At 45.5% G+C, this 12,097-nt stretch overlaps 1 protein-coding gene across 9 annotated transcripts in view; it reads left to right on the top strand.

Annotated features, from left to right (window-relative positions):
- The first annotated feature begins 1,770 nt into the window (after positions 1–1,770).
- jph1b (junctophilin 1b) overlaps positions 1,771–12,097 on the top strand; it is a 170,915-nt gene continuing 160,588 nt past the window's right edge. For 8 of the 9 annotated variants that reach the window (XM_068032060.1, XM_068032059.1, XM_068032063.1 and 5 more), the window contains exon 1: positions 1,771–2,275. In XM_068032060.1, coding sequence (XP_067888161.1) covers positions 1,897–2,275 — 379 coding nt within the window. In that variant the 5' untranslated portion in view covers positions 1,771–1,896. Of the gene's footprint in view, positions 2,276–8,924; positions 8,995–12,097 lie in introns of those variants that run through there. The other variant, XM_068032067.1, reaches the window with a different exon arrangement.

Below are 12,097 nucleotides of genomic sequence, written 5' to 3'. Positions count from 1 at the left end.
CTCCTTCCAGCTAAACTCTCCCTTTGCCTAATTGCCTGCCCGTCTCTCTAGGCACAGCCTTCTGGAACTACCAGTCTTTGCAGTCTGTATCTACCTTCCTTGCTAGCCTCATCAGTAGGCCGACCTCCTCTGTAAGTAATCATAATCAGTACTCCACTTCAATCCCCATCTCTCCAATCTTGCAGGAGGTGTAATACCTGCCCATTTACCTCCTCTCTCCTCACTATCCCAGGCCCCAAACACTCCTTTCAGGTGAAGCAGCGATTTACTTGTACTTCTTTCAATGTAGTATACTGTATTCGCTGCTCACAGTGTGGTCTCCTCTACATTGGGGAGACCAAGCGCAGACTGGGTGACCGCTTTGCGGAACATCTCCGCTCAGTCCGCAAGCAGGACCCTGAGCTTCCGGTTGCTTGCCATTTCAACACTCCCCCCTGCTCTCATGCTCACATCTCTGTCCTGGGATTGCTGCAGTGTTCCAGTGAACATCAACGCAAGCTCGAGGAACAGCATCTCATCTACCGATTAGGCACACTACAGCCTGCCGGACTGAACATTGAGTTCAATAATTTCAGAGCATGACAGCCCCCCACTTTACTTGCATTTTTAGTCATTTTTAGTTATTTTTTCTTCCTTTTTTTTTTGCATTCCTTTTTACATTTTTTACAATCTTTTTTTGCATTTATTTCATTTCATCTTAGTTTGTTCAGTTTGCTTACCCACTGTTTTTTTCAGGTTGTTTTTCTTCAGGTTTGCACTTGCTGATGTTCTATATTCAGTATATTCACACCTAATCTGTACTAATGCTTTGTGTCTTTCAAAACACCATTAACATATTGTTTGCCTTTGCTCCGTGACCTTTTGGTCAGCTATGTGGCCTGGTCCAATCTGCACCTTCTCCTTTGTTATCTCTTGCCCAACCCCCACCTCACTTGTTTATAATCTGTGACTTTTCTAATATTTGTCAGTTCCGAAGAAGGGTCACTGACCCGAAACGTTAACTCTGCTTCTCTTTCCACAGATGCTGCCAGACCTGCTGAGTGAATCCAGCATTTCTTGTTTTTGTCTCCAATCCTTGTGCCTGGCTCCCCACCAATCCCTCTGGACCTGTGCCCAGCACCCCATCAATCCCTCTTGTTCTCGTGCCCACCACCACCACAATCTGTCCCACGCCGGTGCCCATCACCCCAATCTCCTCTCCAGCCCCTGTGTCCACCACCCCAATCTGTCCCCCGCCAGTGTCCACCACCCCAATCTCCTCTCCAGCCCCTGTGTCCACCACCCCAATCTGTCCCCCGCCAGTGTCCACCACCCCAATCTCCTCTCCAGCCCCTGTGTCCACCACCCCAATCTGTCCAGCGCCAGTGTCCACCACCCCAATCTCTTCTCCAGCCCGTGTCCACCACCCCAATCTGTCCAGCGCCAGTGCCCACCACCCCAATCTCCTCTCCAGCCCCTGTGTCCACCACCCCAATCTGTCCCCCGCCAGTGTCCACCACCCCAATCTCCTCTCCAGCCCCTGTGTCCACCACCCCAATCTGTCCAGCGCCAGTGTCCACCACCCCAATCTCTTCTCCAGCCCGTGTCCACCACCCCAATCTGTCCAGCGCCAGTGCCCACCACCCCAATCCCTCCAGCTGCTGTGCCCGCAACCCCACCAATTCCTCTAATCCATGTGCCCTCCTCTCTCCCGAGTCTCTCCAGTAGCTGACGAGCCCGCCTCCCCCGCCAATCTCTCCAGTTAAAGTCAGCGGGCCCGCCTCCCTCGCGGTCTCTCCAGTCAGTCGCTGCTTGTACTTTCTTTTCATACAAGCTGATTTCCTGCCTCCCACCAGGTCTCTGCTGCTCCTGAGCCTAATTTCAATCCGTGTGCGATCCGTCCGCACCGTTTCATGCATGACTGGAGGAAGGTTTGACTTCGACGATGGTGGGAGTTACTGCGGCGGCTGGGAAGACGGCAAAGCCCACGGTCACGGTATCTGTACGGGGCCGAAGGGCCAGGGCGAATACAGCGGCTCCTGGGCGCACGGTTTCGAGGTGGTGGGAGTTTACACCTGGCCCAGCGGCAACACCTACCAGGGCTACTGGACCCAGGGCAAGCGCCACGGTCTGGGAGTAGAGACCAAGGGTCGCTGGTGTTACCGGGGGGAATGGACGCATGGCTTCAAGGGCAGGTACGGGCTCCGCCAGAGTCTCAGCAGTCCGGCCAGGTACGAGGGCACATGGAGCAACGGGCTGCAGGACGGGTACGGTGTGGAGACCTATGGAGACGGTGGTGAGTACCGACGACAGGGGCGAACCTCCCGCTTCTTACCGAGTCTCAGCGCTGCTGCAATGGCCAAGGGCACGGGGCAACTTTACCTGGTGCAAAACTCCAAAAACCATTTTCATTGAGCAACTTGCTTCCATTTAGACCGTTAAAACATCTTAAGTAAGCACCAAATTTAGCAATATTCTAGGCCATTAAATCATTCCATGTGGAAAAGGACAGGTTCCCACTGTTACCCATCCCACTCCAGCTCGGCCGGACTTTCTCCCGCGCACTGGGCACAACCCCTCAAACTTGCGCTAAAAGAGCAAACTTGCACCTCTTCGCCTTCCGGGCAACAACAACAAACAGGTGAAGTCTGTCAGAATTATAGAGCAGGTTTGCAGTGGAGAAAATACATGCAATATATTCTGTAGTTGTGGGAGATTTCCGGAAGTAGCCATGCGCTATTTTTTATTGGTCATTTATAGTGAAATACTTGAGTAGTGCACACTGTTTCCGAATAGTTTATTCGCTCATGTTTATGATCTGTTCTTGATGCCTGTAGAGTAGTTTGAAGATTGGGGGAGGGGCCTATTTAATGTTTCACTTATTTTAATTCATAAGCGAACAGATAAGAGTTGAAGCTAGATTAAATTCGACGTTTTTAATGTAGCTTTAAATATATTTATTCCGCAGTAAGGGAGTATGGCGTGGGAGCACAAGCTGCGTATGCATTCAAATCGTTTATTTAAAAATTCTGCTGTGCATGCGGACGACCCCGGGAAATCTTGTCAGATGTTCAAACTATTCCCCAGTCCAAGATAGTCAATTATTCCATCGTTCCGCAAAATAATAGTCGTGTTTCATTTTAGAAAATAGTAAATTTTAAAGCAACCGAGAAATGCTGGAGTCAAATGCTGTAACAGATGTCTAGATCCACGTAAAGCATCCACAACAACAGCTGAATAGGTGAATAACACAGAGTGGGTGTCAGTTCGAGGCCAATCGCCTCCCCAAGAAGTACTGAAAATGCATGGGCGAGAGGGCAAGTCCGGCACCATTGCATAAAGATCATTGTAGTAGATAAGGGGATGAACATTAGTAACTTCAAAATGGGTCATACATTAATATGGTCATAAATTTCTGTTTGTAATTACTTTATTTGCTTACAAGGATTAACATCAGTAACACTTTTGTGCACATTTTTAGAGGAAAAGTAAACATTTTAATGAAATGATTCCTTCTTTCACTCCATTGCAACGTTACTAAAATACAGTCTAAATTGAGTGTGGACATTTATTTATTTTTTCCTCTTTTTAATTCAATGATATTGAATATCATCTATATTTTCTCTCCATAGTCTTGTCCCTTCTTCCCTTTAGTAATCCCTCCAGTTTTGCTTTCCTGCACACACATTGTGTCGCTTCTTGTCCAGGCTCCCTCAGCTCCACAACTGGCAGTTTCACATGCCATCCTGTGTGAGAAGTGTTATAGATATATGTTGCTACAACTTCTGAAGACATATGGGTTTACCAAAACTAGGATGCCACAGTACTGATTTTACCTACAGACAAAGTTATAGTTCTTATTTGGATATTTCATATCTTTATACTAAATATTACAAACACTACTTTTGCTGGAATGTTTTCAGAAAAGTACTTGGAATATTGAATTCCCATATAAAACCGCAACGAAATATCACAGGAAAAGAAGCCAAAATTGTGCGTGTTTGCTTTCAAACAATATTCAGTAGGTATCCTGACCAGATTGGTCATAGGATTGCAATTGTTTTGAATAATTTCCTAGGTAATTACTTGAAATGTTACATCCTTGTACTTCATTTTCACAAAGGCGATTTTTAAACACATGCATTGTGAAAAAGTAGCAGATGTGGTAACAGAGAAGATTCTTCCTGTGACTAAAGTATAACATATGCTACTGCCTCATATGCTACCAGTTGTACTAAAGATGCACAATGAGTAGAATATACATATGTGAAAATGTTTTGTTGCTTAAAAAAACATAGTTGGGACCACATTTTCATTTCCATCTCAAAGGTAACAGACCTGACCATAGCAATAAGTAAACTTTTAAACCATCTGTAGTTGGGATCAAGGTTCCCCAGATGACTCAACAATTAAGTGCACTGCCTGGTGAAGTATTGATCCGTACAGAGTAGGATTTCTGGTCTGTGTTCGGTTAGCTAATTTCAGCTGGTCAGTAGTATGGGTGCTAGAATATACCTCAGCATTCAAGAGTTAGGGAGCAAAAGAGAAAGTTTCCATTCCGAATCAGCACCTGAAATCCCTGATGGAAAGTACATATGTGTCAAAGCCAGGTACAGTCAGGATTGGGATGGTGATTGGTCCAGTAGCCTGCTGGCACTCGCTCTCTACGTTTATTTAGAGAGAATAGCAACTTGCATCATGTACTAGCAGGCTGATGTCCATTGAATTCTACTACAGCACGAAAATTTGCCTGTAAGAGAGGAGAAACTGGAGAAAAAATAAAATTAGGGTGATGTTGGTCTTTTGACCATAAGTTAAATAAATTTGTTTTGATAAAAGAATTTAGAACCATGTTAGGGATAGACACTGATTTTCTTTCCTAATAAGGAATGTTAATGTTCATACACTGTATAGCTGCCAAAATGAAATCTTACAAACACTGAATTCATTTCATTTTATTTATTTCAAAAGGCGCACTATAGATCATGATGTTCCTTCGGACACTGAAACATTTTTAAAAAAAAAGTTAACCTAACATTGATTTTCAATTAAAAAAAAATCATGAACATGGTTCAATATCTAAGTCTAAATGAGCAGTTTTGCCACCTATCTGCTAATGGAAAGGACTGGAGTTTATCGAGGTAGTTGAGAGTGATCAGATCATCAACTAAAAATAGTTTTCTAACTTATGAACCCATGTCATCATTGACCAAAATACTCAACCTGGGAGCAGAATACTGACTGTGACATTTAAACACACTCACAAGCATAAGGCATAATCTGTATCACATCAAAGCAAAATTAAATATGGGTTTATGTGGTTGTGCCATTGAAATTAAAATGCTGCGGCATAATTATTGCACATGATATGAGCAGTATTGATAACTTTTAAGCCCTTATGAGAACTCCCAGTGTATAAAATGTTTTTATAGTTTTCAAAATCTTCTAGAAATAATAATTTGTGTCCAGAATGCCACCAACCAAACAAGAATGTCAGCCTGTGAGTGAGTTATTACATTACCCATTGGAGATCCATGAATTTAAAATTCAGTCCATATTTTTGGTGTTACATTATAGTCTTTCAGATCTATTAATTAAAATCAAATCTATCATAATTAAACTTTAATGTGTGTTCATCCTAAAATAATATAGCTTTTAAGAAGTTTGTTATTCAGGACATAAGTGCAACACAATTATTATTGAATAAATCAATACATACCTAACATATATGATTGGGTATCTCCGCAAATATTGCATAGAGTGCTGTCTACGATAAGATTTAATTTAGGTAAGTAAATCAAGGTATACTGCTAATTAAATGCAGTACTTGTATAGCTAATCTGAAGAAATTCATTGTTCAAGGTGGTATGGAGTTCAACTTCAGTGTTCTGGTTGTGCTGTTAACTGAGGAAGAACCAATTCTGGTTTATTGTGTGCTTGTTATGTTCTTGAAGTAGGCTGCAGCTCATTGCTTTCTGTGATTCTATACAGATTTCAGACTGTTGAAAAACAAGCCTACTCCATATTCCTAATCTTATCAGAGTTTTGCATTGTCCAGAATTTGAATTGATTGGAAGTGCTGAGGAATGTTGTGACCAATTGCTGCATTTTTTTTGTTTTTGTGATGTAAATATTCTCAAAAAATTGGAATCAATGACTATTTATTATAGTCAAGTACAATTTTAAATAATTCATTAGTTAAAGTTTAGTTTTTGAAGCTAGCAGCCAACAGAAACGTATTATATAATTTTATGGTGTGACACGGCCTTTTAACTCAGTGGTAAGTTTCTTCTCGAGATTTCCTCCCACACACTAGATCAGCAATTCATTTTGGCACTCTTGAGGAAATTGAGAAGGCTCAAGCTAGAATCATCATGGTCCACCATAAAATTCTTTCCATACGTTGTTTTGTAATTCAGTCCTTCAAACAAATGAACATTTTTGTTTTAGTCAGTTTCAATATTTGTTTCAAGCAATGATACCCACAGCTAGAAAATCACTCGGCAATGTTGCCATGGAAACAGGATTTCTTTGGTTGAGAGTGTACGTTCTAGGCATTTTGTTAACTGGCTGCATTTTGTTTTCTAGCTTTAGGAAGCAAGGTTTTTTTTTTGTTTGGGGCGAATTTCAGTTTGAAATATGGATTCTCATTATATTAGATGCCGTGAGAAAAGATTAGAAATGGGGAAGGGTTACTTGTCAGCAGAAATTAAATCTTAGATTACATACTTGAAATATTTATCTGTTCTTGTTTATGTGGATGTGAATTAACAGAGGTCCCTATTACATTGAGAATTAATCAGTTACTGTGTTTTTTTAAATCAATCAAGAAAACTGTTCAAAAATTGTGTAATTAATATTTTAAAAAGTTAATAAGAATATCAACTGTTGCTGTTCTAATTCAAGCTACTACTCAATGCTTTGCAAAAATCAGCTTCCATACACAAACTAAGATGGGCCTCGTATGCAAAATTCTGGTTAGCAAGCTACAATTTTGCCTTTATTTTCAATGCATGCGCGTTAGCGTTATGGGTTAACCCAGCTTATACTCCTGATATCTCCAAATCGACAGGAAAAATACCACATTGATACACCATGTAACTCAGGCTAAAACTACTAATTTAAAGTTAATGGGCTGAACTTTTGCCACAGGCTGGAAACGGGTAGCATTGTTTATATCACCTCTGGTTGGGGCTCCTGTAGAGCGGTCAGGAACCATCTCCAAGGGATTTCCCTGATCCCCTTGGATCCATCCACACACTTTGGGGGTTGGAGGGAAGATCTGAGGCAACCTGGACTGGTGGAAGATGAAGGAGTCATGGCAGTTGCCAGGAAAGCAAATGCATACACGGCGGAAGCTCTTGTTCTGATCACAGACCAGTTGAACGTTGAGAGAATGGAAGCCCTTCCTGCTGATGGAGCTCACTGGCCACTCACTGGGTGCCTTGATGGCCACATGGGCGCAATCGATGGTGCCCTACACTTGGGGAAATCCAGCGATGAAGGCAAAACCCAATGCCCTCTGTTCCTGTGAAGTCGTGATTGTCATTAAATGAATGTGCTGTCCAGCTCTGGCAGGGAGGGCATTAGTGACCAGTGAGATGCAGTGGTGTGCAAGCATTTTTGAGATGCCACCAAGGACCGCAGCTGATCCTTGGAAGGAGCCAGAAGCGAAGAAGTTCAAGGCCTCTGACTTCGATGGCCATTGACAGAGCATGGTGACCAGAGGTGCGGGTTCTTCGGTGACTAGGGCGCAGGTGTCTGTGACCATCTGCCTGGAGAGTTACAGTCTTCTGCGGCACTGGTTCTTGGTCATCTCCCGGTAGCTCTGTCTTCAGTGGTCGATTTTTAGTGTTGAGTGTTTGGCTTCCGTTGCCTTCCTGCCCCTCTTTCCTCTCCTGTACCCTCCTGATAGCTGGGGTTCTTCCATTCCTGTAAAGGGTGTTGCCCTCTCATCGCCACAGGGCTCAGAATCTGATAATGCCCCATTGCCATTGGCAGCTGGAGCCTTCCTTCTGAGCTGTCCAGTTGTCCTTGGCTGCCTTGCCCCTTGCTCTTCTACCCCCACAATGCTAGGAGGATGCTGATATCATTCAAGGCTTGGAACCTGAGTGCCCAGTCTCTGCAACCTGTGCAGTAACGAGGGAACCCCCTTACCAAGTGCCCAGTCCCCCTCTGTCTTGCTGACCCTCTAATGAGGCTGTGGTGATGTCCTGGGACATTCTGTACCCGCCTTCCCTCAGCTGTTCTAAAACTGAAAGCTTCTAAAACCCATGCACCCCTTTAAATAGCCAACCCTCCCCCTTCAGCAAGCTCTAAATGAGCTTTTGAACAAGTTTAATTGGCCTGAATTGGACAGAGAGTGGGATTCCTGTTCCGGTTCCCCCCCATACTGCTTATTATTGCTAGCACCTTGCTGCTTCTCTATCATAAATGGTACTTTGTATAATTGTTGTAAGAAAAATAGCAGCTGATGAAGAGATTGAAAATCATGCAGTGAGTGGTAATGACATGGAACTTGCTGCGTAAGAAGGTGGTGGAAGTGGAAACAATCAATGATTTCAAAAGGAAGTTGGATGGGCACTTAGAATAAATTTGCAGGGCTATGAGGATTGAGCGGGGAATGAGAGTGACTGGATTGCTCCATGGAGAGAGAGCATGGACTCGATGGGCCAAATGGCTGCCTCCTATGTCATAAATGACTCTAGGACTCTATTCTTGCCAGCACTAAGATTGGCACCATGAAATTGACACAATGCCTGGCGCTCTTATTTTCGGGGGCACCTGAAAATTCAGGCTATTGTGAGAAATAGGTATACAGAACCAAGTATATATTAGCTGTAGAGCAATGCAATTTTTAACTTGCACTGGCACACTAAACTATTTTCTAAGTTTAACATAACAAACCACTTTAGAGATACTTAATCCTTTTTTTTTCTCCACAGTCCTTTTAAGCGAGGTTATATTGCCATAGATAGGCTTCCAGGCACTTAGGAGTTCTGGCTCACCACTGCTATATGGAGCTCAACAGTTGAGTTATGTGAATTAAAGAAATCACAAGCAAGCTGAGCTGCCTCTGGATAGAGAAATCTGAATCAAAATAAGAACAAGATGATGTCCATTTACGAGGTTTTTCTAGGGTGTCAACAGATCTTCCTCCAAAGGTACGCAAACAAGTAGGAGAATTTCCCCATATAGCATCTGTTGTTGAGGTAATGCTATTTCTGGTAAAAGGTATTGCCTGTACCTTTATACAAATACAGCTTGTGTGATTAGTTACCAACAACAACTTGCACATAGGGCTGAGTTTAGTGCGGCTGTTTGGAGCGGGAATGGTGGCGTGGGGGGATGGAGAATCACGTCAGAAATGTCCGCCCAGAAATCTGCGTTTTGACGTCAGTGGCAGGAAAGCACCAAAGTCGAAATAATGCCCCAATGTGACGGGAATGTAAATTGCTGAACGTTTTTATTATGTTTGCATCTGGTTCATCATGTTTCAGTGGAAGGCTTGGGATTAAGTGGAATGCGGGCAGTCCTTGCATGCCTTTTGATTCCCGACTATTAGAAGCTGGTGACACTGAGGCAAGGTCTCAGTGCTGCAGCAGGTAGGCGCCATGTCCAGCACTGTATAGGGAAGAGGAGTGTGCAGAGGCCATTGTTGGACTCCAGTGCTGTGTGCCGTGCATGCGGGGTTGGGGGGGGGGGGGCGGTGTCCCGACTGCTCTGCAAGGGGTCAGGGTCTTGGGTGCTCTGCAAGGGGGGGTTGGGGTCTCAGGTGGAAGTGCCAGCTGAGCAGGGTCTCGGGTGGTCTTTAAGCAGTGGCGGCTTGGGTTTGGGTGGCTGTATTGAGTGATTAAACTCTTGGGTGCGATGTTTGGTTGCCCACTGGATGAGAGGATTGGCCATCAGCAAGGGTGGGCACTGAGGGCCATCAGTGATTCTGCCAGGAGGAGTAGCAAAAGCTCAGCTGCCAAGGCAGGGTCATCTTTGCATTGACAGTGTGCTGAAGGCCCACTGGTCACCTGGTACGGGTCTCATACACCCTGTCTTTTTGGACCCCCGTAGCATGATTCGGCGCATCCGACAGAAGGAGGGCCAGGAGGCAGCTGTGCCTGCCTATGAAGCTCCAAGACGAGCAGCAGCAGCCGGCCATGCCAAGAAGGGTCTACCTGTGCCAAAGTGTAGACTGGACTCAATCAGCTACCTCCAAATGTCTGGGCGGCATTGTCAGCGAAGACTACGCCTCTCCTAGGAGATTGTCACCAACTGATATGCACTGCTGCAGGATGAGTTGCGGCCTATGGGATTCAGGGGTCACCCCGTGCCAGTGGCCATGAAGATCACAGTGGCACTAAACGTTTCACGTGTCTGACATTTCCAAGCATCTGTGGGGTCTCCCAGGCAGCAACCCTCTGCTGCATCAGGGAGGTGACGAATGCCTTGTTCAAAAGGACTGGTAACTGTGTACTACCGGACCAACCCTGACAGTCAGGAGGCATTGCTGGATTCCCCAGGTGCAAGGTGTGATAGATTGCACGCGTGTGGCCATCAAGTCTCCAATGCACCAGCCAGCCACCTTCATCAATGTTCAACTGGTCTGTGACCACTGAAAGCGTTTCCTGCAGGTGTGTGCCCGCTTCCTGAGATGCAGCTACGATGCCTACACACTGACGAGTCCCAGTTGCCACAGCTGATTCCACAGATCGGAAACCCACCGAGGTGAAAGTATCTGTGCTGGTGGAAGGTGCAGGAGAGTCATGGGATGGTGCATTCTCTGCCTGCCATTCCTCAGAGGTGGACGGCTGTCCCACTTCTTGTTGAGTCTCCTTCAGATGCCGCCCTACATGAGAGAACACAAAACATGTGCGTTAGGCTGTGCTGATCTCGACATGTCAACCATACGCGATGTGGGTCTCCAGAAGTGACCTGTATGGTGATGGAAGACAGTCCTCGCTGTCTTGTGCAGAGACTCTAGTCTCTTCATCTGATCTGGAGCAGCTGCCCTGTCCCTGCCAATTCGGATGCCTCTTTCTCTGCTGTGGAGAGAGGCTCAAGGTCTAGGATGCCTCCACCAGTCTGGGCTGTCTCCCTCCTGTTATGCGCACTCTTGTCCTGCAAGTGGAAAGAGGGAGATAATCATACTTTGCAGAGAGATCAACATGACAATTCTGCTAGTGGAAGCCCCTTGTCCCCTATTGGCTAACACATATAGTTCATGCTCCCGTCCGCGTTCTGGAGAATTGATGGGGGTGAGTTGTAAAAGAAGCCATGCATCTGTTAGGATGAGGCGATTCCTAACCCCCTCTGTTATCGCCGTTGTAGTGCCTCCCTCCCCATGTCCTGCTTCCTCTGCATAGCCACTTGCAATCACTAAAAAAGAGACAGATGTGGAGCACTTGTCTTGGCAGAACGATGGAGTTCATTGACCCTCTTGCGGCACGAAACCCATATCTGGGGTTGTCCCCATGGCTGCTGACCTCCTCAGCGATCTCCATCCAGGCTTGCTTGGTCAGGTGGGAGGACCTCTTCTTGCCATTGCGGAGGAAGATGACCTTACCCCCTTTCCTTTGCAGCCTGGAGGAGTATCTGGAGGGAGGCATCGCTAAACCGTGGGGCCACCCTGTATCTTGCCTCTGCCAGCCTGCAGGGTCTGCCTTGGGAATGGGGGCAGGTGGGAGGTGGTCCAGAGTCCCTGCAATACGGGTCTCAGTTTTGAAGAGCTAGCAGCAAGAGAGGGCAAGGAAGAAATGTAAGAAGGGCTGGCAGGCCTATAAATATGGTGCCAGCACGTGCTCTGGAGTCATCTGATGCTGTATTCAGCGTCTCACATCCTGCTCCCACCACATGATTGGACAGGCCCTGTGCCTTCATTATGCAAAGTAGCCACCCGGTGCATGATGGCAGTGGGCCAGCTGTCCACGTGACTAGCAGGAACGGTGCTCACTTCTGGATCCTGGGCTCGCTAAATTCAGCCATATAGTGCCTTTTAACATAGTAAAACATCCTAATGTACTTCATCGAGGTGTAATCAGACTAAAATTGAGACCAAGCCAAAGAAGCAGATGTAAGGACAGCTTACCAAAAACTTGATCAAAAAGGTGGGATTTAAGGAGGGTCT

This window comes from Heterodontus francisci, chromosome 5, assembly GCF_036365525.1.
Source record: "Heterodontus francisci isolate sHetFra1 chromosome 5, sHetFra1.hap1, whole genome shotgun sequence".
NCBI classification, from domain to species: domain Eukaryota; kingdom Metazoa; phylum Chordata; class Chondrichthyes; order Heterodontiformes; family Heterodontidae; genus Heterodontus; species Heterodontus francisci.
This window is presented reverse-complemented; position numbering and strand designations above follow the sequence as displayed.